The 24,033-nt window shown below is 32.8% G+C and overlaps 1 protein-coding gene across 1 annotated transcript; it reads left to right on the top strand.

Moving 5' to 3' along the window:
* The first annotated feature begins 21,331 nt into the window (after window positions 1–21,331).
* LOC120174375 (ubiquitin-conjugating enzyme E2-17 kDa-like) lies at window positions 21,332–23,823 on the top strand. Its single transcript, XM_039181251.1, has 4 exons — window positions 21,332–21,412; window positions 21,986–22,113; window positions 23,106–23,210; window positions 23,526–23,823. Exons 2-4 carry the CDS (start codon window positions 22,003–22,005, stop codon window positions 23,667–23,669), a joined length of 360 nt encoding a protein of 119 aa, XP_039037182.1. The 5' UTR covers window positions 21,332–21,412; window positions 21,986–22,002; the 3' UTR covers window positions 23,670–23,823.
* Window positions 23,824–24,033: the final 210 nt, after the last annotated feature.

Here is a 24,033-nt window from a genome sequence, read left to right as displayed (position 1 = left end):
GAAAATGTTTTTGGACTTGAATTGAATTTATTCAAAGTTTTAAAAAGGTTTCAAAAATAATTCAAAGTCCATTAAATTCAAATTTGAGCAAAAATGCTAAAGGGTATCAAAGGGTATCCATACACACTACAGTGTATCCATACACTGGTGTACCGATACACCTTGCGGGTGTATCCATACACTTATGACTGCTCAAACACCGAATCCAAATAGGCTATTGATACCCCTATGAGTTTATCCACACACTGGTGCACCGATACACCCTGCAGTGTATCCACACACTCTGGCTGCAATGGCTAGTAACAACTAGTTTATTTGAATTTATTGAAGGTGTACCAATACCCTATGAAGGGGTATCAATACCCCCTATTATGGGCAACCTATTTTTACAGAACAATAATCCCCAAACGCCTCCAAAATATCCCCAACAGCTATATACGACTTCAAACTCATTTTAAGCTATAAATACAAGCTGAGGACACTTAAAGAAGTATGAGAACAACTATCAAACAATCAAACACAAGAGAAGAACTTTTTATTCTTATTTTCCTTTCTCTTGTAAATATTTGTTCTTGTGATCTTAATTCTTGTAAACACCTACCTTATAGTGGTTTTCTTATTTACATTTCCTTTCATTGTAAAGGGGTTTTGGTTCTAGCTAAGCTTGTTAAAAGCTAGGGAAAAGGTTCTAGTTTTGCTTGTGAAAAATTAGGGAGTTTGTAAATGTTATCTCTTTGTCCTGTAAAAAGAAAGAACAAATTAGTGAATTTGTTGGAAAATCCTTGGTGAGGAGCTAAGGTAGTGGATGTAGACTTGGTTGAGAAGTCGAACCACTATAAATCGCTGTGCGATTTTCTATCTTTAAATATCCTTACTCCCTAAACATAAAAACCGATCTGACCCCTCTTGGCGAACCCTTTCGATTTTCGATTCGAGCTTCCGTAAATCCCAATAATTGGTACCAGAGCTTAACTCGTTATAAGGCTTAACATCCTTAAGACGATCCTTGAAGAAGCTCTACCGATTTTTGATGCAACCGACAAAGAAATGGTTTCAACCTCCAATGTTTATTACTTTGAATATATACCTATTACGGTTTCGCAACCAGTCAACAAGCCACCCTTCTTCAATGGAGAAAATTATGCACATTGGAAGAATAAGAAGATATACTTTATTCGAGCCTACGATCTAGGAGCTTGGAACTAAATCATGAGGGGTTACTCCACTACACCCGGTGAATACGATAATTGGAATAATGAAGAGAAGAAAAAGTTCCAGCTTAATTCTAAGGCTATCCATATTTTCTTTTATGCATTAGGCCCAAATGAATATGGAAGAATCTCTTCTTGTTCCAGTGCCAAAGAGATTTGAGATAAGCTCCAAGTCACTCATGAATGAACCGACGAAGTGAGGGAATCAAAGAAAAGTCTTCTCAACCATAGCTATGAGAACTTCAAGATGAAACCGATGAAGACATCAAAGCTATGACGGATAGATTTTCCATGATTATTAACGGTCTCAGGGGATTTGGAGAAATAATCCCAAATGAGAAACTTGTAAGGAAGATGGTTTACTCTCTTTCAAGTTTATGGTAATCGAAGAAGATGATTATTATCGAAGTTAGAGACCTAAAGTCTCTCACTCTAGATGAATTGATTGGTTCTTTTCTCACTCATGAGATGATGGTGAAGGGAGGAAGAAAATGAAGAGAAGAAAATAAGAAAAAGAAGAAGGAGGTAGGCATTGCCTTCAAATCCACCAATGAATACTATCAAGATTCACGTGATGAGGTGGATGAAGATGATGATGAACAAGGAGAAGAGATGGTCAATCTCTTGAAGGAACTTAAGAGATTCATGATTTCCAAGGAAGTGAAATATGAATCAACCAAGAAGAAGAGTCCCCCGGTGTGCTTCAATTGTTAAAGAAAGGGGCTTGTCAAGTATGAATGCCCTCTTCTAAAGAAAAATGGGTCAAGCAAGAAGGCGGCATTTGTTGCATCTTGGAGTGATGAAAATGATTCCAATGATGAAGATGAAATAGTCAACCTATGCCTCATGGCCACTCAAGAAGAATTCGAGTTATCTTCTAACTCAAATGAATTTAATTCATTTACTTTTGATGAGTTACAAGATGCTTATAATAGGTTGTATTTGGGATTTGAGACCATGAATTCCAAATATACAAAATTAATTTCAAAACTCAAAATTGAAAATAGCTAGAGTTGATTTTGAAAATCAAAATGAAATTTTGAAAAATGATTTAGAGCTTTCAAAAATCAAAATAAATGATTTAGAAAAATAAAATTTTGATTTAAAAGTTAAGCTTGAAAGCTTAACAAAAGAAAAAGAATTAATTTCTAAAAACAACCTATTATGTCTAGAAATGAAGAAATGCTCACATTTTCATTTTCATGGTCACAAGGAACATATTTGTCCTTTAAAGAAAGGAAAACGTTTTAAAATTAGACAAGTATGGGTTCCGAAAGGAACAAGGGGCATTGAACCTAACGTCCAAGTATCGAAAGCAATTTGGATACCAAAATCAAAATAAATGTCTCTTGTAGGTGTGTGGGAGCAATATTGATGAAAATGATGATATTCAAGATGCTCTAGCCACACATGAAAAGGAATGGGTAACCACTAAGCTTAATGTTTTTAATTTTGGTTATTTGGTTGCTCATTTGATTTTAAGAATGCATGAGTTTTTGGTTTTATATGATTATGCATTATTGTTTTAATCTCATGTATGTTGAAAAGATGTTTATGATGAACATTTTAAAGTTTTAATGATTTTTCAAAAAATTTAGTTCATCATAATAAAAATTTTGGTCAAAATGGGTTTTAAATGCAAATGATATCTCTCTAACAATTGATATGAACGTTTCAAATACTTTGATATTATAAATTTTAAATTTTTGACCTAAATTTAAATGTTCATGCATGTGGTTTAAATGAAAGTGATATCTCTCTAACAATTGATATCAAATATTTTTCAAATGCTAACATTTTTATAAAACTTTATGCATATGTACTTAATTTCAACTATTGGTATTGCATAGAGTATTTTAGACTTGGATATATTGAATTTCATGTGCTACTAACATGTTTGTTATTCTTTGTTGAAATTCAATTTTGTTTAAGTGTCAAGTTTTTAAAGCTAAATTTTGTTTGGAATGCACTTATTGAGAGGGAGATTTGATTTTTCAAATGATTTTTAAATGTAAAATTTATCACTTACTCTCCAATGTTATTTTAGAACTTTAAAGATTGAATTATTTTTTATATAACAAAAAATGAGAGAAGTTTGGTTTGAAAAATTCAATTTCTTAATGAAAAAGGGGGAGCTTAAAATTTTCAAATATTTTCCAACAATTGGTAACAATTGGTATCTTTTTAACAATTGATATCCTTTTGTTAACAATTGGTATCTTTTCATTAAACAATTTATTAAGGGGGAGTTTTGCCAAAAACAAATTTTCAAATGTTTTTTTATATCAAAAAGGGGGAGATTGTTGAATTATGTTTTGATATAACAAATTTAAGGCAAAATGTTTTTGGACTTGAATTGAATTTATTCAAAGTTTTAAAAAGGTTTCAAAAATAATTCAAAGTCCATTAAATTTGGATTTTAGCAAAAATGCTAAAGGGTATCCATACACCTGTAGTATATCCATACACTGGTGTACCGATACAACCTGCAGGTGTATCCATACACCTATGACTGCTCAAACACCGAATGTAAAAAAGGGTACCGATACCCCTATATGTGTATCCATACACTGGTGTACCGATACACCCTGTAGTGTATCCATACACTCTGGCTACAACGACTAGTAACGATTAGTTTAATTTGAATTTAATGAAGGTTTACCGATACCCTATGAAGGGGTACCGATACCCCCTATTATGGGCAGCCTATTTTTGCAGAACAATAATCCCCAAAAGGCTCCAAAACATCACCAACAACTATATACGACTTGAAGAAGTATGAGAACAACTATCCAATTTCTGAAATAACCGAGAAGAGTTTTTCATTCTTATTTCATCTTTCTCTTGTAAATATTTGTTCTTGTGAGCTTAATTCTTGTAAACACCTACCTTACAGAAGTTTTCTTGTTTACTTCTTTTATTCTTTTGTAAAGGGGAAAGGTTCTAGCTGATCCCGTGAAAAGCTAGGGAAAGGTTCTAGTTTAGCCCGTGAAAACTTAGGGATTTGTAAATGTTATCTCTTTGTCCTTTAAAAAGAAAGAACAAATTAGTGAATTTGTTGGAAAATCCTTGGTGAGGAGCTAAGGTAGTGGATGCAGACTTGGTTGAGAAGTCGAACCACTATAAATGTTGTGCAAATTTTCTATCTTTCAATCTCCTTACTCCCTAAACACAAGAACCGTCCCGATCCCTTTTGGTTGTCGATTCGAGCTTCCGCAAATTCCAACACAATCTTTTATTCCTATTATTTTTTCTTCTATTTTGCAAGATTCTTTAAAAGTCAAATTGATGAAACATGCATCATGCCTTTTAAAGAACCAATGGGCGTCCTGAGTTCATTGCCAATCTTGAAGGAAATTCAAAAACCAATGCCAATTAAACATCCACCCTGATTTTCTATTTCCATTCATCTTGTTATTAAATTTTCAATTACTAACTTTGATTTATTTTGTCGCAACTTGTTTTATGCTTATGGTGACATTCTTCCAACTTATGATGACAAGATTATTTAACCTTTTGTTAACTGATGCCTCAAACTTAGCCATTTCAAGCGTGTGAAGTGGGAACTATCGATCTCTTCAAAGGCCATCATTTGGAAGGAAATAAGGCATAAGATAGTTGGTGATATATACCTACTTGAAAGAGTTTAAAAGACACCACTCTTCACCAGCCAACATGATAATTCATAGAGGGAAATTTAAGGTGTTTTTCTTAAGCATTGTGTTGATCCAACAAAGAAAAATGAAAGGACAAGTCCTTTCATCAATTGTCATGGCATTTCTAGTAAAAGATGAGTCCAAAGAAGGATTCCTTTAACTGAAATACATGATAAACCAATGGAGTTCTCTAAGAAGAATATCAAGCATCAACCACTATCCATTAAAATTGACAAGTTTGTTTTCTCTAACTCTTTACATTTATATTTTCTTTATACTAATCTAGCTGTGATTGTAGATATGAAAAAGGAGACATCAGTTTGAGAAGGAACTACACCGAAAGATAAGGGAAAACAAAGACAATGTTCAAACACTTAAAGCCATGAAGTTTGTTAAGTCATATAGCACTGCCTTAACTTTAGCCCATTGTTGGAAGACGTTTTGGAAAGAATATGAACAAAAGATCATGCAAAACCCACCAATGGTTGGTCAAATGAAAGAAATGGAACAAGGTCTTTCCATTTATTAAAAGGCCATTTTTCAAAAAGATACGAAGGAAATGAGAGATGGCATTCCACAAGGGGTTGTATTTGTGAAATGTTTCAAACATTGTGAGCATAACATCCTTAAATGTTACAAGAGAATCAACTTCAAATAAAGTAAGCAACATGGAAGCAAAGTTCATAAGTGAGAAGATCTTAACCCTGAAGAATGGTTATGTTTCAACATAAAAATGAAGTAGTTCACTGCGCAATGCAAATCAAAGTTGTTCTCTTTTGTAGCAAGCGTCGATTTGGGGACAAATCGCATTAAAGAGGGAGGGAATGATATGATCCCAATCAACCCTAAATTTCTTCTTAATCTGATTAAACCATTGAAGTTCACCAAGGTTGATTCAAAGGGATTTCTACCTTACTTCATCCTATCCATGCTCATATATGCACTATATTTTATCATATGTTTGTATTTACCTCTTGGATATGTTTATCAGATGACAAGCCATTGCATGAATTTGCATGAGTTTATTAGTTGTATGACATTCATTGCATTTAATAAGTATGTTGTTTATTAAAGCATGCATTGCATTTAAGCATATATTTCATCTAGGGAAGTAGTTCATTTATGCATCTAGTCATTTAATACACTACTTCATTCATGCATTTAGTTCATTGAATAAAGTTAGTTCATTAATTAAACTGGTTCATTCATCAAACTAGTTCATTTATTAAACTAAATCTTAATTTTTTTCATGCATGTTTTCAATTAAACATTGAATAAAGTTCACCTTTGTGTCTAGGTGCATGAGAGAAGTTGAACAGTTTTATCAGATACAAGAATATCATTCAGAATGTCTTCCAATTCTGGATGTGATACAGAAGTGTTTGGTTCCAGAAATCAATTGGAATTATTTCTATATCTCTTATCTTTCCAACACAATTTGAATCACCTCAATCCGATATCGGGACCTTGAGATATGATCGATTTATTGAAGACAGTGCAGGCTGGAATCTTGTTACGGGAATTTTATGCATGGATGATTTCGATGAGTTTGAGCCAAGGGAGAGTTTTTTCAACTTCATCCAAGTTACAAGCCATTGATGGACTCTTAATTCACACATTAAAGGCATTCAAAACTGATTTTTATCATCTAAAGTCAAGGGTTGTTCATATTCTTCAAGGGAGCGTGCAATGAAGGGTGATTTAATTCACTTATTAAGACAATTTTTAGCATTGAATGGCAAGAGTCTACCACCCCTTAGACGAAATTAAGGCCAAATTCAGCTTCAAATTGTCTAGATTCATCCCCAAAATGATCTAGAATATTCAGCCAACCTTGAAGATAATAAGACAAAGCATTCAAGTGCATTTTATTACTAAATTGATGAGAATGTTTTCATCTTTTGAGTCTTTTCATATGTTGCTTAGAAATACTATAAATAGGAACCTTTGAGATCATTTGTAGACACACATTTGAATATATAAAACATCTTTGAGAGGTTGCTTTCATTCTTTTTCTCTTGTAGAACTTTATCGGCTTGAAGATGGTCTTGTAGTCTTTATCCATTCCCTTTTGTTATAGCGTTGGTTCCTAGCTCATCTATAGCTAGTGGGTCACATTCCATATCCTACCACTTCTACTTTCCACCTTATTATATTGTTGGTTCCTAACTCATATATAGTTAGAGGGTCACAAGCCATCCTTTGAATTACTATCATTCTCCATGCCAACCATAAACATCCTTCACCATTTTTGTTACATCTATTCAACCATTATCACCACCACACTTGTTACATTTACAAACACTTCAACTGATTATATCATTTCCATTACTTTCATATACATATTTATATATACATATTTCCCTTCTTGTAATGTTGTTTGTGCATTTTAGTCTTCAATCAAAGCACTACGAAGTTCTTACTAGAATCACGATCGGGCACACTCATATATGACTCGAAACACATAATCAAGATCATATCAGGGAGCCTTTACCCCCGCCAATTATTTTTTAAGTATTAGTTAATATTAAATATATATATATATATATATATATATGAAAAATAAAAAAAAAATTTACTAGACCCCTCAATTAAAAAAATGTATTTATGGAAAATAAAAAATGTTAACCTCGCTATAATAAATTCTTAGTTTCTCCCCTAACTAAAGCGACTAACAATTTTTTAAAAACATTCATCGTTAGAAACTATAGTTTAAAACCATACGAAAGTTAAGTTTACAAATTTGAGGAACTCCCAAAATAACATCTCAAATCAAGTAATAATAATAAGTTTGATAAAATAGAGTTACGAATCAAATATATATAAGATCAATAGAAATTACATGCCCTCTGAAATATACTCAAGATGTACTCTGGTGTCTTGATAAGTCTAGAACACGAACTGGTGATAAGCTCCTTGAGAATCCTTCTAAGAACCTATGCATGGAAACAAATTTTGAATGTTGAGCTAACAAGCTCATCACTAAATAAATAATTGTGCTTTACTACATGCATTCCTCACATGTGCATGTGAGCAGGTATAGTTATGAACACACCAGAACATTAAACACACACAAAATTGTAGGCATCATGGTGTAGTGAGAGGATCACTTAGCATCTCAAGACTCACACCACACAAGATACTCTCGAAGTAGTACTTAGGGTGAGATCTGGGACTCAAAGCATTGGAAACGTGCACCCATCTAGCTTACTCCTTATGAGTACTCAGGACATATTCACCCAACTAGAAATTTAAGTGTCTTGACACTAACTTGGATATATCCGGATATTTTTAACAGATAAGATGATCTTTATATTCACAAAGTAACTCGAATTTTCTAATTGTTTTCTCGAACGTCACACAAAGACATAAGTGTTATGACATCTTACTTCATAATCTTCTAATGCTTATCACACAATTAATCAATTTTCCACTTGCATGCCTTATTGGGAGGTATTAATGACCTTAGACCCTTTCTCAGACTCATAAAATGAAGCTACTTGCATATTTCAGTCGGAAGGTATCGATAATATACCTTGTAGTATCTATACTTACCCTTGGTACCAATATTGATTTTACATTTGATGTTTTGGAATAATATGATATTATTGATACCCCTATTTAGAGTATAGGTATTACCCTCTTACGGTATCAACACTAACCTTGAGTATCAGTATAACATTTATATTAAGTGTTTTGAAAATTAAATTCAATAACGATACCCCTACTTGTTTTTTATGGTATTATACTCCCCAAGCATCGATACCAAATTTGGCTACTGAAATTTGCAACTTAACTATGTTACCGATAACTTACCCATAGTATCGATACCCGAAGAATAATGTCGATGCTCTATGAGAAAATTATCAATACTACCCAGCCAAAACCCCCTTGTGTTAGCCATCTGAATAATAATATTGATATTGTTCATCCAGTATCGATACTCAAACTTAGAAATGTCATGTTCGTCACAAAATATCACTTTTATTCATCTCCAAAGCCCCCTTAAATGTTATTTAAAGCTTATGTGAGTTAAAAGAGATCATAATAGGTCATTTCTCATGCTTTACAACATAAAAAACATTCAACGTCATGTTCAACCATAAAAGCACTCACATACTCTATGAACCTATACAAGAAAATAAAACACACATAATGATTAAAAATGGTATAGATATGTAAAAAGTATGTTAATTTAGTCCTAAGCTATTGGATATAACCCAAGTCTTAACCAGTCACAAATTTCTCATTGCCCTTACTCTTGAAGTTTTCTCCCCAATTCTTTCACTAATCAAAGAAAAAGAAATGAGTTACTAACTCATCAAACGACTTGAAATAGAGTTAGGGAAACTTCTTATAAGCTATAATTTTCTAAAAATGAGTTTGATTACTTAAAATTTATAAAAATCTCTATAAACCTCCACTTATGGTCACCTGGCCAACAAAGAAGAAAGGTTGCTTGAATTGGAGCTCTAGTGATGTAGATTACAACACTTGCCTCACGAATCTTGGACTAGGGATAAATCTTAACAAAGTTCTCTCCTTTGAGCTTCAACTTGGGAATGAAGGGGAAATGATGAAGAGAGAAAGACTGCAGAAACGGTGAAGAAAATGAAAAGAGATGTGCAGCTTGGTTCCTCCTTTTCAGTTGTATGACCTCATTCCCATTAATGTGGTTAACCTTTGAAAATATCAAGGTATAATTATCTCTTTAGCCCCTTCTCCTTACAACTCAATTAAAAAAAATATTTTTTAAGTTTATATGGGCTCAATCTCAACTCAACTCAAGCCTAATTTAACCCAATGCTTCTTAAAGGATAATTGGGTTTATATAAAACTCGTTTGGGTTAACCCAAAACTAATAACCCAAAATTTGAAGCGTTAAAATTTATGATAATTATTTTATAATATTGATTCTTTATAATGATTTAAATTAGATATAATTAGTAAAGCTATGTTTAAGAGTAACAATTCTTCAAAATTTTAGTTGTTGTAGGGTTGAATTTTTATTATGAAAAGATTCTAATTGGCTTAAGGGTCATCTCTAACCATGTAATAGACCCAATTTATCATTTTCGCCCCTATCATATTTTCGCATCAATTTTCTAATATCCAAATTTTTTTGTCAGTGACTAAAATGTAAGTTTTGAAAATTTAGTGACTAAAGTATAAATCTAAAAAAGTTTAGGGATTAAAAATATAATTTTTAAAGTTATAACTTTTTTGGAAATAAATAGCTTATTTCGAAATTAATGTTTTCATGGGAATCAAAATTTTGATTTGGGATAAGTATTAAAAGCTATAAAGTAGTAAAGTGTGGTAAAAAATCAGATAATCGGATCGAACCGAAATTTCAAGAAAATTTGAAGATGGTAGATGATGGTTGGAAATATCATTTCCATATTTTAGAATAGTGGAATTTATTCTAGACCGATGGAATTAAAGTTAATTTTCCCTATTAGTCGAAATTGGGAAAATTTAGTAACTAAATTATAATTTTAAAAAATTGCATGGTTAAAGTAGAAATTTAACTTCAACTTGGTTCATCTTTGACTATGGGATAATTTTATGAAAGATATTTTAATGGCAATTGGTAATTATCATGATTCAATTAGGGTGAAATTGGAATTTCTCATTAATTCAATTTAAAATTCAAATATATTAGAATTGTGCCAAGTGTTTTAAACCATAATTAATTGAGAAAATCAAGAAAGAATCAGCTCATCAAAAACCCCAAATCGTGAGCTTCATTGTTAAAAAGGTAAGAATTTTATTTTGATTTTTAAGGTTATATGATTCCTTTTTGGACTAAATTATTATATAGAGAATTAATCCTCTTGAAATTCTCTATCATTTGACATAAAAATTTCATGGAAATCATGCTTGGATGATGAGTTTTTTTAAGAACATGTTGAATTTTGAAGAATTAATGGAAGATTTTTATGTTATTGATGTTGTAGAATAATTCTAAAGTGTGTGTGATGATTAAAATCAAGTGTAAAGACATATATGATTTTCGCCATGTTAGGGTTTATTAAGATTGATTGAATTTTTGGAGATCAAATTGATCTAATTTGGAACCTTGAGGTAGTAAAAAGACCATTTCACAAATTTTGGAAATTGAGACATTAATGAGAAGTTGTGCAATTATGGGTATTCAATGTTGAATTTTAATTATTGAATGTTGAAGTTTAAGTTGGAATATTGATTTGGGACTAAAGTACAATTTTGGTGAAATTCAACGGTGGAATTCGAATAGTTATGAAATTTTGGGCCTTGATTGTAAAGTTGTAAATGTGAGGGTATCATTCGAGTATGATACTACAATGATGGAAATTTTTATTTGAATGTTGAATTTTTAATGTTTGGTTTGAATGTATAAAATGGTGAAGGACTATTTTAAATTAAATGGAAAAATTGATGTGAATTCTAAAAATAATTCATAAATGGTGATTTAAATGTAAAGTTGTGAAAGTTAAAGGATGGAAATGAATATTTATGGAATTGAATAGCTATTTTAGAAAGTTTGAAGTTATGATGGATTTGTGATTTAGTTTTATATCGATTTAGCATCGATTATTTATTTTATCAGAATTAGATTATGTTAGTATAATACTAACATATAGTTTGAAAATGGTGTTATGTATGTGATATCGTACAAATTATGACAAATCTTGTGATCCTAGTGATTGAAAGCAAAAGGAAAAGCACCTGAGTAAAAGGTTATCATAGAAAAGGTTTGATAGTGAGGCAAAGGTAAGTGTGGTTTGTTTATTTAATTGTTCTGATTGAGGAAGACTTGCGATAAGTCAACTTCATATGATTTATTTTTAAAGTATGATTTAATTTTGATTATGGAATATTTCCATAATGCTTATATAAAGGTTTTATGAATGATTTTAGGGCATGAATGTCCACAAAGTATTTTATTTGATGTTGTATATTAAATTATGGATGATTTCGGGTATAAACCGCCCAAGTAATGAATTTTATATTGATGAGATGAAAATATTTCCAAATTGAAATGATTGATTAATAAATGGATATGATCTTATCTAAAAGTTCGTTGTATGTTGCATGGTGAGTCATAGGTACACTTGGGATGACATTCAGTTGAGTAATTATGATGATGATGTTATGGTACATTCGTGCACATTAAACAAAGGCACCGTTGGTGCAAATGATATGAATGCACTTGGAGTGCATATTCTAATGATGATGACGGCACCGTTGGTGCTCAGTGTGCATATTATGTTCTACTCACGTGCCTTGTATTCTCTTACATATACACTGGGATATGGAAATGGAAATGAAATATGAAAGTTCTGAAATGTTTCTGAATGGAAAGTATATGAAATGATTATTATATAATATGTTGATTTATCATGGTTTTGATAAAATCATGAGATGATGATTTTCAAGTCTCTGATAAGGAAAAGTGCTTGAATAATCGGTTTGGAAATTTAATGATTTTTTTAATTCAATTTTAATGTTTTGAACTATTATGATATTTTATATTTTGTCTCACCTTAGTTGTTACACTGCCTCACTAAGTTTTACTTAGCGCGTAATGATTTTCATGTATAAGTTTGAATAGAGATAATGATGTGCAATGAGGAGTCACTCAAGCATCTTTTGGAGATCATACCTAATATCAGTATTAGTAAGACATCTATGATGTTCTTTTGACTTTTAGTGGCATGTATATTATGTACGTCTGTTTGCTTTATAGGATTTATTTAAAACGATATGTAATAGTAAACTAGGACTAATTTATTTTGGCTAGCTTTACTTATATCCGAAATTATGAATGATAGTATAAATATATAAATATAATTTATGTTTTAAATGCTTATTAAAATTTAGCAGTGTTAGACAGTTTTGTATAGTTTGTGAAACAACATTAAACTGCCTAAAATGGGTTTGGTTTTAGATGATAATTTATTATTTTATGATTATACGTGATTAATGAAATAATTTTAAATTGCTTAAATAAATGTTTAGAATGAAACAAAATTTCAAGGGTATTATGTACAAAAAAAATGTTCGTAATATTAATGTAACATTTTTAACTCGTATTGTGAGACGTATACGTGTTATGGGTGCTACAAATTTAGCCCTTAAAGTTATTTAATTGCATCATTCTATATTCTACCCCTAACTTTAAACCCTAAGTTAGGATCTAGGGTTTATGGTTTATGTTTTATAGGTTATAGGGTAAGGGTTTATAATTTAGAGTTTTAAGTTAAGGATAGGGTATAAAAAGATGCAATTGAGCAACTTCGAGGGCTAAATTGATGTGAAAATACGACATGAGCGAAAGCGATAAATTGAGTCCACTACAAGAGAAGTTTCCCTTTTTCCATTCTAATTTAATAATGATAAAAAAAATCCACACATATGCATCTTTTGGGAACCATTTATTGTATCAAAACTTGAATTTTAAATAAATGTTAAGTTTTGATTTTATTGTTTGATAATTTTATCTGAGTTATTTAGTTAAACATAAAAATCCTTAGAATTGTTATTTTATACTATGACAGTGAAAAATAGTTTACTTGATGCAAGCACATTTTCACCACAAGCAAAGGGAGTATTCTTGAACATCTTAATATTTTACTTACTTTATATCATTGTGATCACCTATGAAATAATAATACATATCATGCTAAGGTTGTTAGTTATGTGATTTAATGAGTAAAGTAACTTAGCATATCCACATCTTTATAATTGATGCACATTTTATTTCAAGTATGTTAGATTAGTCTTGCATTCATTTAAGCATGATTCATTACATTCATGAAATGGCAGCATGCTTAATCATTCATTTGTTAGCTCATGTGCATTCATCTTAGCTCCTAAGTCTTATACATTAGCTTACATATGTTATATCCTTATTTACTTAGCTCATGACATGCATGCATAGCTCACAAGATCATATTCATGTAGAGTAGCAAGGTAATTGGATCATACAAGCTCAATGCCTTTGCTTTACCTTGTTTCTTTGCACATTAGGTACATGGAAGCATGGCACACATTGTGGCAGCTTGTTGGAGTATTTGGGATCCATATGCAACTCACAATTAGCTCACAAACATCATGGCAGCTTGTGGAACACGATGAGAAGCTCAACTCAGCTGGAGGAGCTCAAGGCTAGTTAATCTCAACTAGTTGGACTATTTGAAGACAAGTTGCTGAAAGTGACAACAAATGTAGCTGAGCATAGCTGAAGGAGATGCTAGGGAGCTTGGGAGATCACAGCTAAGAAGTTACTTCACCAGTTCTTGCATTGCCAGCTAGTTATACACATGCAAGCTTAAAGATAGCTCAACTCACGCCCAAGGCGGCTACACCTGCTTAGTCTTCATCATATGCATAAGGCTACACCATAAGCCTTATAGACAACCATGTGCACGTCTTGTGACCAACAACCATGAGCCAAGCTTGTGGACTCCTCCTAGGTGTGCCAAACACCAAACAAGCCAACCATTCGGCCAAGGCTCCTAATGCTTCATTTAGGCACCAACTTGAAGGGGTTCAAGCACCATTCAGCCAAAAGACATGCCCCTCCATTCAGCCAAAACATTATTCCCTTCCATTCATGTACTTAATTAATTAATTATCATTCTAGAGGGACACAAGGGTTGACCGAACTAACATGTATCCATACGGCCATGTCCCTTCAATTCCTATAAATATACTAGTCCTATTCATTTTGTAAACACACCTTCATATAATTGAAGTGAGATTATATTCTTTTCTCAAGTCCTTGTGACTTTTATCGACTTATCAAGTAAGTCAATTACTTGTGGCATCAACCTCTATTCATTGATATTGTGGTTCCTATCTCCTTATAGATAGTGGGTCCAAGTCCTTTGTTACCACCCCTTAGAAAGATTTGTAAGGTTGAGTCTTTGGTCATTGTAGCATTGGTTCTTCTTGGTCTTTCTAAGATACTATCCTTACCAAATCCTTTCCTTCATAAACCTAACCATAGCCATATCATCCTACTTTCGCTACCGTATTCATAACATAAATAGCCCTTTATTTCACCTTTACATCAACTACCAATCCATCTATTTGAGCCATTCACTTATGCAGGTTATTTTGCTTCCTTCCTAGATCCACAATCAATTTATGGTTGGAGTACCTTACATCAAGCGGTATTTAGAGTTTTGGTGGAAGAAGCAACGTGCAACAACAACAAATTCAAAATACAAAAAAAAGTGCAACTGAAGAAAATAAAAATAAAAATCAGCAAAGAAAATTGCAAGCACTCAAAGAAGAAAACAAAAAGAAATTTGCAAATAAGAGTTGAAAGCACATAACAACAAGTCTCATCACCAAGCCATTCAAGTAAGCATCTAAAATTGATTGTGGTGATAGAAAGGTTGTGAAGTGACTTAGTTTAAGTAACCCCTTTATTCTCTTCTTTCTTATTTCTAAGCCACCATTTTCAATATATTTTTCTTTCCATTCCTACTAACCCTTTTGCAGCCGATGCAAAAAAGTAAACTTTACTTGGTATAGTTTTGAGTAAATTTAATTAGAACTCGATATAAAGAGATTAAGAGGAAAAAGGCTTGAGCGTGGGAGACTAGAAGAGGACTAGTAAAAGCCTTGAAGTCCTAGAGTGTAAACACGAGCGAATTGAGTGACATTCAAGTTTCCTTGGAGTGAACTCGTGAGGCTTTGTCAGATAATTATTTGGTAAGGTCTTTTTACACATTTTATTTTCTTTATTTCACTAATCATGTCTCGGAGTCTAGGATGAACACCTGAAAGAGAAGCCCTTAACTTGCAAACTCAAGCAATTATGCATGAGATGGCAAGTTTGTTGAAACTAGAGTTGTAGCCCTTACATGAATGAATGGATCAAGTTGAAGCATCCTTGGGCAACCAAAGTATAATTCACACTAGAATGGAAGAATAATTTGAGGAGGAGAATGAGGTAGAGAAAATCACCCAAGGAACTAGAAGAGATGTCCATAGGAATCCAGGGGAAATGTACTAAAATAATAACTTCAGCAACATCAAGGTAACAATTCCTCCATTTTAAGGACGAACTGATCTGGAAGCATATCTTGACTGGGTAATCAAAATCGAGCATATTTTTTAATTCCAAAACTACTCAAAGTAAAAGAAAGTAAGGCTTACCGCTATAGAGTTTGTGGACTACGCCCTCGTTTGGTGGAATCAATTAGTAAGTTCAAGGAGAAGAAATAGTGAATGCCCAATCAATACTTAGGAAGAAATGAAGGCCGTTATGAGGAAAAGGTTTATGCCTACTCACTATCACCGAGATCTTTATCTCAAGCTTCAAAATCTTAAATAAGGAAGCCAATATTGATGAAGATAGGGAAGCAACCATGGCAAGGTTTTTATCTGGCTTAAATCCTGAAATTGCTAACCTTGTTGAATTGTAGCATTATGTAGAGATTGAAGAGATGGTACATATGGCCATGAAGATCAAACAACAAATTAAAATGAAGGTCTTCAACCGGAGTAGCCCAATTTTGGCCACCAAATGGAAACAAGAGCCTAATACTTTTCGAAAGCCAACCCCATTCCAAAGAAGGATAATATTGAGGGATCTAAACCAATACAAGTGGGTGAATCCAGCAAGGGTAAAGAAAGGCAAACAAACACTTTAGAGTGGTCCAGAGACATCAAGTGTTTTAAGTGCTTTGGAAAATGACATGTTGCAAGCCAATGTCCCAACCGAAACAATATGATATTTCTAGAAAATGGAGATGTTGTCTCATATTTCGAAGAGCCTGTTCATGATGAGGAACCAGAAGCAATCCATGAAGAAGAGCCGAGAGAGAATGTTGATTATGGATAAATTCTTGTTTCAAAGAGATGCCTCCAATCACAATCAATTACGGATGATCTACAAAGAAACAACATTTTTCACACAAGGTGCCATGTCAAGTATAAGGTTTGTACAATGATTATTGATGAGGGAGTTGCAAAATGTAGCCAACACTATTATGGTAGATAAACTCGGCTTGACAACCTTAAAGCATCCAAATCCATATAAACTCCAATAGCTCAATAAGGAGCTGAGTTAAACGTTACTAAACAGGTCCTAATTCCTTTTTCAGTTGGTAGGTACAAGGATGAGGTACTTTGTGATATTATCCCTATGCATGCTAGCCACATTATACTTGGGAGACCATGGCAGTATGACAAAAGGGCCATTCATGATTGTTATCACAACCAATACTCCTTTAAGCATAAAGGATGCAAGATAGCTTTGATGCCTTTGATGCCTAAAGAAGTCAACGAGGTCAAATACATATGCGAAGGAGTGTCCAAGCCTTGCGAAAATATAAACTACCATTGAAGAATGAAGGTGGACAAGACATGAAACTGAACTTCTCCATGAGGAAGTATGATGGTTAGATGCTGAAAATTGAAGAGATTCCAACGAATCATGGTGATGGTTGGGATTAAAGTCATAAATCTTCATCAAGGGTAATGGTTCATGTCGTCAAAAGGTAAGTACCCCTTTATTTGAAACATCATGTCTCTCCATTTTTCAGGGAAAGACAAGTGAAAGGTCACTTCCAAAAAGGATATCCTTGGAAGAAGATCATTCCAAAAAGGTACTTGTTGGTAATTTATATTCCAAAGAAAGGCCTAATAGGAGATCTTGTGAAAGGGTACCTATTGGAATAACACATTCGTCCAAAGGATATTTTCTTTTGCCAAAAGAACGTAAAGCTATGCAAGAACAGAATGATAAACACTTCAAGCATATCAAAGGCTTCGATTTGAGGATAAATCACCCTAAAGAAGGGGGATGATGCAAGCATGTTTTCACCACATGCAAAGGGAGTATTCTTGAACATCTTAATATTTTACTTACTTTATATCATTGTGATCACCTATGAAATAATCATACATATCATGCTAAGGTTGTTAGTTATGTGATTTAATGAGTAAAGTAACTTAGCATATCCACATCTTTATAATTGATGCACATTGTTATTTCAAGTATGTTCATTATGTTAGATTAGTATTTCATTCATTTAAGCATGATTCATTACATTCATGAAATTGCAATATTCTTAATCATTCATTTGTTAGCTCATGTGCATTCATTTTAATTCCTAAGTCTTATACATTAGCTTGAATATGTTATATCCTTATGTACTTAGCTCATGACATGCAACATAGCTCACAAGATCATATTTATGCACAACGTAAGGTTATTGGATCATACAAGCTCAATGTCTTTGATTTACCTTGTTTTTTAGCATATGTAGGTACATGGAAGCATGGCACACATTGGGGTAGCTTTTTGGAGTACTTGGGATCCATATGTAGCTCACAAACATCATGGGAACTCATGGAACACAATGGGAAACTCAACTCAGCTGGAGGAGCTCAAGGCTAGATAATCTTAGCTAGTTGGACTATTTGAAGACAAGTTACTGAAAGTGACAACAAATGTAGTTGAACATAGCTTAAGGAGATTCTAGGGAGCTTGGGAGATCATGAATAAGAAGTTACTTCACCAGCTCTTGCATTTCTAGCTAGCTATACACATGCAAGCTTGAAGATAGCTCAACTCACGCCTAAGGCTGCTGCACATGCTTGGTCTTGATCATATGCATAAGGCTACACCATAAGCCTTATAGACAACCATGTACATGCCTTATGACCTGAAACCATCTGCCAAGCGTGAATTCCTCCTAGGCGCGCCAAACACCAAACAAGCCAACCATTCGGCCAAGGCTCCTAATGCTTCATTTAGGCACCAACTTGAAGGGGTTCAAGCACTATTCAGCCAAAAGACATGCCCCCTCCATTCAGCCGAAACATTATCCCCTTTCATTAATCTAGTTAATTAATTAATTATGTCATTTTAAAGGGACACAAGGGCTGGCTGAACCAACATGTATCCATTCGGCCATGCCCTTCAATTCCTATAAATAGGTTATTCCTATTCATTTTGTAAACACACTTTTCATATAATTTAAGTTAGATTAATCTCTTTTCTAAAGTCCTTGTGACTTTTATCGACTTTATACTTATGGTTCCTATCTTGTTAGGATCGAAGAGGCTCAAATCAAATAACCGAAAAATAATACAAATGGGGTGAAAAGATAATACAATTTTAGGGAGTAAGGAGAACAAAAGATAAGACAACGAACACAAGGATTTAAAGTGGTTCGAATTTTCAACTAAGTCTACATCCACTACCTTAGCTCCTCACTAAGGATTTTCTAACAAATTCACTAATTTGTTCTTTCTTTTTCAAGGATCAAGAGTAACCTTTACAACTACATATCTTTTAAATTTGCTAAGATAGAACCAAACCCCTTTTACAAAAAAGAAAAATAAGTAAACAAATAAACCTCTCAAAGGTAGGTGTTTACAAAGATTTAAGCTCACAAGAACAAAATATTTACAAGAGAATTGGAATAAATAGTGAAAAACTCTTCTTTTGTGTTTGATTGCTTGGATAGGTGTTCTAACCCTTCTTCAACTGTCTTGAACTTGTATTTATGTTGCAATGTTTTGTAGCCGTTTCTAGCTGTTAGAGGTTGTTTGGAGCCATTGGGGATCAATTTTCGTGCAAAATAAAGTTGCCAAACCAAGGGGTATCGGTACTCCTAAAGGGAGTGTCGGTACTACCTTTGTTAATATTTAAATCAACTAGTCATTGGGGTTTGATGGTATCGATACTATGGCAATGGTATTGGTACTACAATACATAGTAGTATCGATACCCTTTTGGGTATCGATACTATTTTTGCATTATGAAATCTGAGCAAAGCTGGTAGTATCGGTACTACCTAGTGAGTATCGATACTTCCCTTACCTTTGTATCAGTACCATATGAACAGTATCGGTACTATATGAACAGTATCGGTACTTGTTCAACTGGTATCGATACTGTAAGAACAATATCGGTACTATTTGTACAGAAAATTATTTTGTGCTCAATTCTAAACTTTTAAGGACTTTGAATTATTTTTGAAAACTTTGAATAAATTCAATTCAAGTCAAAAACCATTTTGACTTAAATTTTATATCAAAATATAGTTCAACAATCTCCCCCTTTTTGATAAAACAAAACATTTGAAAAATTATTTTTGGCAAAACTCCCCCTTACTAAAATGTTTAATGAAAAATATGCTAATTGTTGGAAAATATGTGAAAATGTTAAGCTCCCCTTTTTCATTAAGAAATTGAATTTTTCAAACTAATACTTCTCCCCCTTTTTGTTAAATAAAAAAGAATTCACCTTTAAAGTTCAAACATAACATTGGAGAGTAAGTGGTAATTTTACATTAAAAACATTTGAAAAATTAAAGCTCCCCCTCAAGAAGTGCATTCCAAACAAATTTTAGCTTTAAAATCTTGACACTTAAACAAAATTGAATTTCAACAAAGATTAACAAGAATGTTAGAAGCTCATGAAATTCAATATATCCAAGACTAAAATAATTTATGCAATACCAATAGTTGAAATTAATTACATATGCATAAAACTTTTCAAAAATGTTATGCATTTGAAGAACTTGATATAAATTGTTAGAGAGATATCTTTAATATTTTAAAACACACGAATAAACATTTAATTTGAGGTCAAAAGTTTTAAAATTTGTAAAATCAAAGCATTTGAAAAGTTGATATATCATTAGCATTAAAATCAATTTTAACCAAAATTCACTATGATGAACAAAAATTTATGAAAAATCATTAAAACTTTAAAATGTTCATCATAACATCTTTTTAACATACATGAGATGAAAAATATCAAATCATTAAAATCAAAACTCATGCATGCTTAAATCAAAATGAGCAACCAAATAATCAAAATCAAAAGCATTAAGCTTAGAGGTTACCCATTCCTTATTCACGTGTGGCTAGAGCATCTTGATTTCTTCATATTCATCACTATTGCTCCCACACACCTACAAGAGACATTTATTTCGATTTTGGTATCCAAATTGCTTTGGATCCTTGGACGTTAGTTTCAATGCCCCTTGTTCCCTTAGGAACTCATACGTGTCTAATTTTAAAACGTTTTCCTTTCTTCAAAGGACAAGTATGTTCCATGTGGCCATAAAAATGGGAATGTGAGCATTTTACCATTTTTAAACATAATGAGTTGTTTTGAAAAATTATTTCTTTTTCTTTTGTTAAGCTCTCAAGCTTAACTTTTGAGTAAAGATTTTCTTTTTCTAAATCATTGATTTTGACTTTTGAAAACTCTTAATCATTTTTCAAAATTTCATTTTGATTTTTAAAATCAAATTTTTCTTTCAAAACAAAATCATTTTCAACTTTAAGTTTTGTTTTTCTCTCTCCAATTTCCACTTTCGTTTCCCCCCTTTTTTCCTTCTGTTTCTCCTCAATTTTCAAAATTTTTGGGGTTTGTTTTGTAGGAGGTAAAAGCGATCTGACTTGAAAATTTTATTTTCTTTATTTATTTTTGGTTTGTTTTAGGGTTTAGGTGATGGCTTCGGATCTTGAAAGAGCTCAAGGATCTCCAGAAAGATCCTCCTACCTCTTGCAGCGCAGGTTCAGTTTTATACTTTTCTCTATTTCATATCTCTATTTGTTTATTGTCAGTTGTTTCTCTCATCATCCTTTTTATATTATTTAGATTTGGTTAGACGAGACTTTTTTTTATGAAAAATGAATTGAATTTTTGTGATCATGATGATTTCATTGGATTCTAATTACAGTTTATTTCTTTGTTTTTTTCTTCTTCATTTTTCAAGTTTTAGATTAACATCGTTGGATTTTTATTGAATCAAGATTGTTAAGACCTTTTTCTCAATTTTTTATTCCATGTCTTATTGTTTGCTATTCTTGTCTGTTTGTTAAATTGTTATTTGGTTATACAAAATTGTTCTTGTATAGGTGAAGTTGTAAGGAAATGATTTGCATACTCAATGTATTGACTATAGGAACTCTTCATATCTGTTATACGTGCTCAAATTGTCTAGGAATGCAACATCTTACAATTTCTTGATAATAGAAAGGATGAGTAGTTCATTTGATTTTAATTTATGAAAAGATTTTGGTAAGGTTACTTGCTGATTGTTTATCTAACTGTTGTCTTTTAATTCTTTCTATTATTGAATTAAGGCCCTGTTGCTGAAGACATGTTTCATTGGCAAGCAACTATTATGGGTCCTCCTGACAGTCCATATGCCGGTGGAGTGTTTCTTGTCACCATTCATTTCCCTCCAGACTATCCATTTAAACCGCCTAAGGTACTTAAATTGAATTCCTTAACCAAACTAAGTCACTTACATTGTTTCCTGCCTTGCTATCCCATATCTATTAATTATTTGGTTTCCTATTGTCATATATTCAATTTCAGTCCATCCACTTGTTACTATATGGTTCAGTTCGGATGCTTAACATTGTATTAGATCTCATATTTATTTCGTTGTTCTTCCTACATGGCCCCATGGGAGGTTGTCTACGTGTTTGGCCCGGTTGACCTACACCTTAGGGGGAGTGTTAAGTGATGTTATCCTCATGTCCCTCCACCTATTACCAATTGGTTTTAAGTTGGATGCCTAGCATTAAGCGGCGAGGACAATATAGTGAATGTTTGTATGTGTAAGTGGCTTAAACGTTTAAATCTTGTGTTAAATAGCTAATTCCTTGTTGTAGATAATATGACCAAGGTGTCTCTACAGGGGAAGTGGCTTGTGCAAACATTACTCGGCAATGAAATGAGTAAATGCTAATCCTAGCCTTAGTTTATTCTGTCACACAAATACTTATCTTTATAGGGCATGTATGCATGCACAGTGGCTCATGCGCACAAGGTGTCTAATGATTTAGTCTAAGCATTCCAGAGCCAAAATTTACTGATCTATTGTTTCTTTTACTTGTGAGGTAAGAGATTTCTCTTTTACATGCACATGGATATACTATTTTAGTTATGGCTCCTCACGTTTGCTGTATACTTTTTAAACTAAAACTGTTGTTGGTGGATGCTATGTGAATTTATTTATAATTTTATAATACAATGATGTTGCTCATTCACCAAAGATAGAATATCATCAAATCTGTTGAAACCAAATTAGTAGTTGCTTCTCAATGTGGAGCCAAACTGCCAATTTTTATTATAACAGGGAAAACATAGGGTGAAATTATACCATGCTTTTTTTGACCTTGATGGAATAAGTAGCTGACCGGTGATCAGCAAGTTTCCTTATTTTTTAACCTTTGATTTTGTTATTCTTTTCAGGTTGCTTTCAGGACAAAAGTTTTTCATCCTAATATTAACAGAAACGGTAGCATTTGCCTTGATATTTTGAAGGAGCAGTGGAGCCCTGCCCTCACCATATCCAAGGTTAGTTCAGCACTCCTATCTGCCCTCAAGTATCGACGCCTTTTATTTGATTATACATTTCCATTTTATCCTATCTATCAAGGCATTCTTCATAAATATAAAGCCTTTAAAAACAAATGTATCCTTTTAAAATGAAATCTATAGCAAGCCTTTAGAACTTAGCATTTCATCTGCTGCCCCAAGTTGTTTTGCACCGTGGATCCTTGTTATTTTCTATCTGTTGTTATATCATATAGTTATCATGAAGCTTTTGATTGCCTTGGTTTACTGGTACTGGGATTTGGGATATGATCTTATTTTTATTTTTGATTCTAGGTGTTGCTATCAATCTGCTCACTGTTGACGGATCCGAATCCTGATGATCCATTGGTGCCGGAGATTGCCCACATGTACAAGATGGACAAGAGTAAGTACGAAACAACTGCTCGGAGCTGGACCCAGAAGTATGCTATGGGTTAATATGCTATGATGCATGTAAAAAAAGGAGGGCTTCATCCCCAATGACTTTGTTCTTTAAATTAATATGTATGAATCAAATATGCGTGATATGTCACCTCTTTATTTAGTGGATAAAGCCCGTCTTGTATGGAAATTATCTTTGAAACTTAAAAAAGCCCTAGTACCCTCTTGTTTTCAGGCTACCATAGTGGGATTTTCATTCTATACAAGTAAAAAGCCTAGCCAGATTAAAGCTCTCTATAATCACAGCTCGAGAAGAAACGTCTGCATACCTTTTTTTTTTATTAAGCTTTGTAGATTACAAAGTAGTATATGTTATAATTACTCTCAATTATTTGATAATGAACGTTTAATCATCCTTTGT

This window comes from Hibiscus syriacus, unplaced genomic scaffold (genome assembly GCF_006381635.1).
Source record: "Hibiscus syriacus cultivar Baekdansim isolate YM2019G1 unplaced genomic scaffold, ASM638163v2 tig00112072_pilon, whole genome shotgun sequence".
Lineage (NCBI taxonomy): Eukaryota > Viridiplantae > Streptophyta > Magnoliopsida > Malvales > Malvaceae > Hibiscus > Hibiscus syriacus.
Note: the sequence above shows the minus strand (reverse complement) of the source record. Positions and strands in the feature narration are given on the sequence as shown.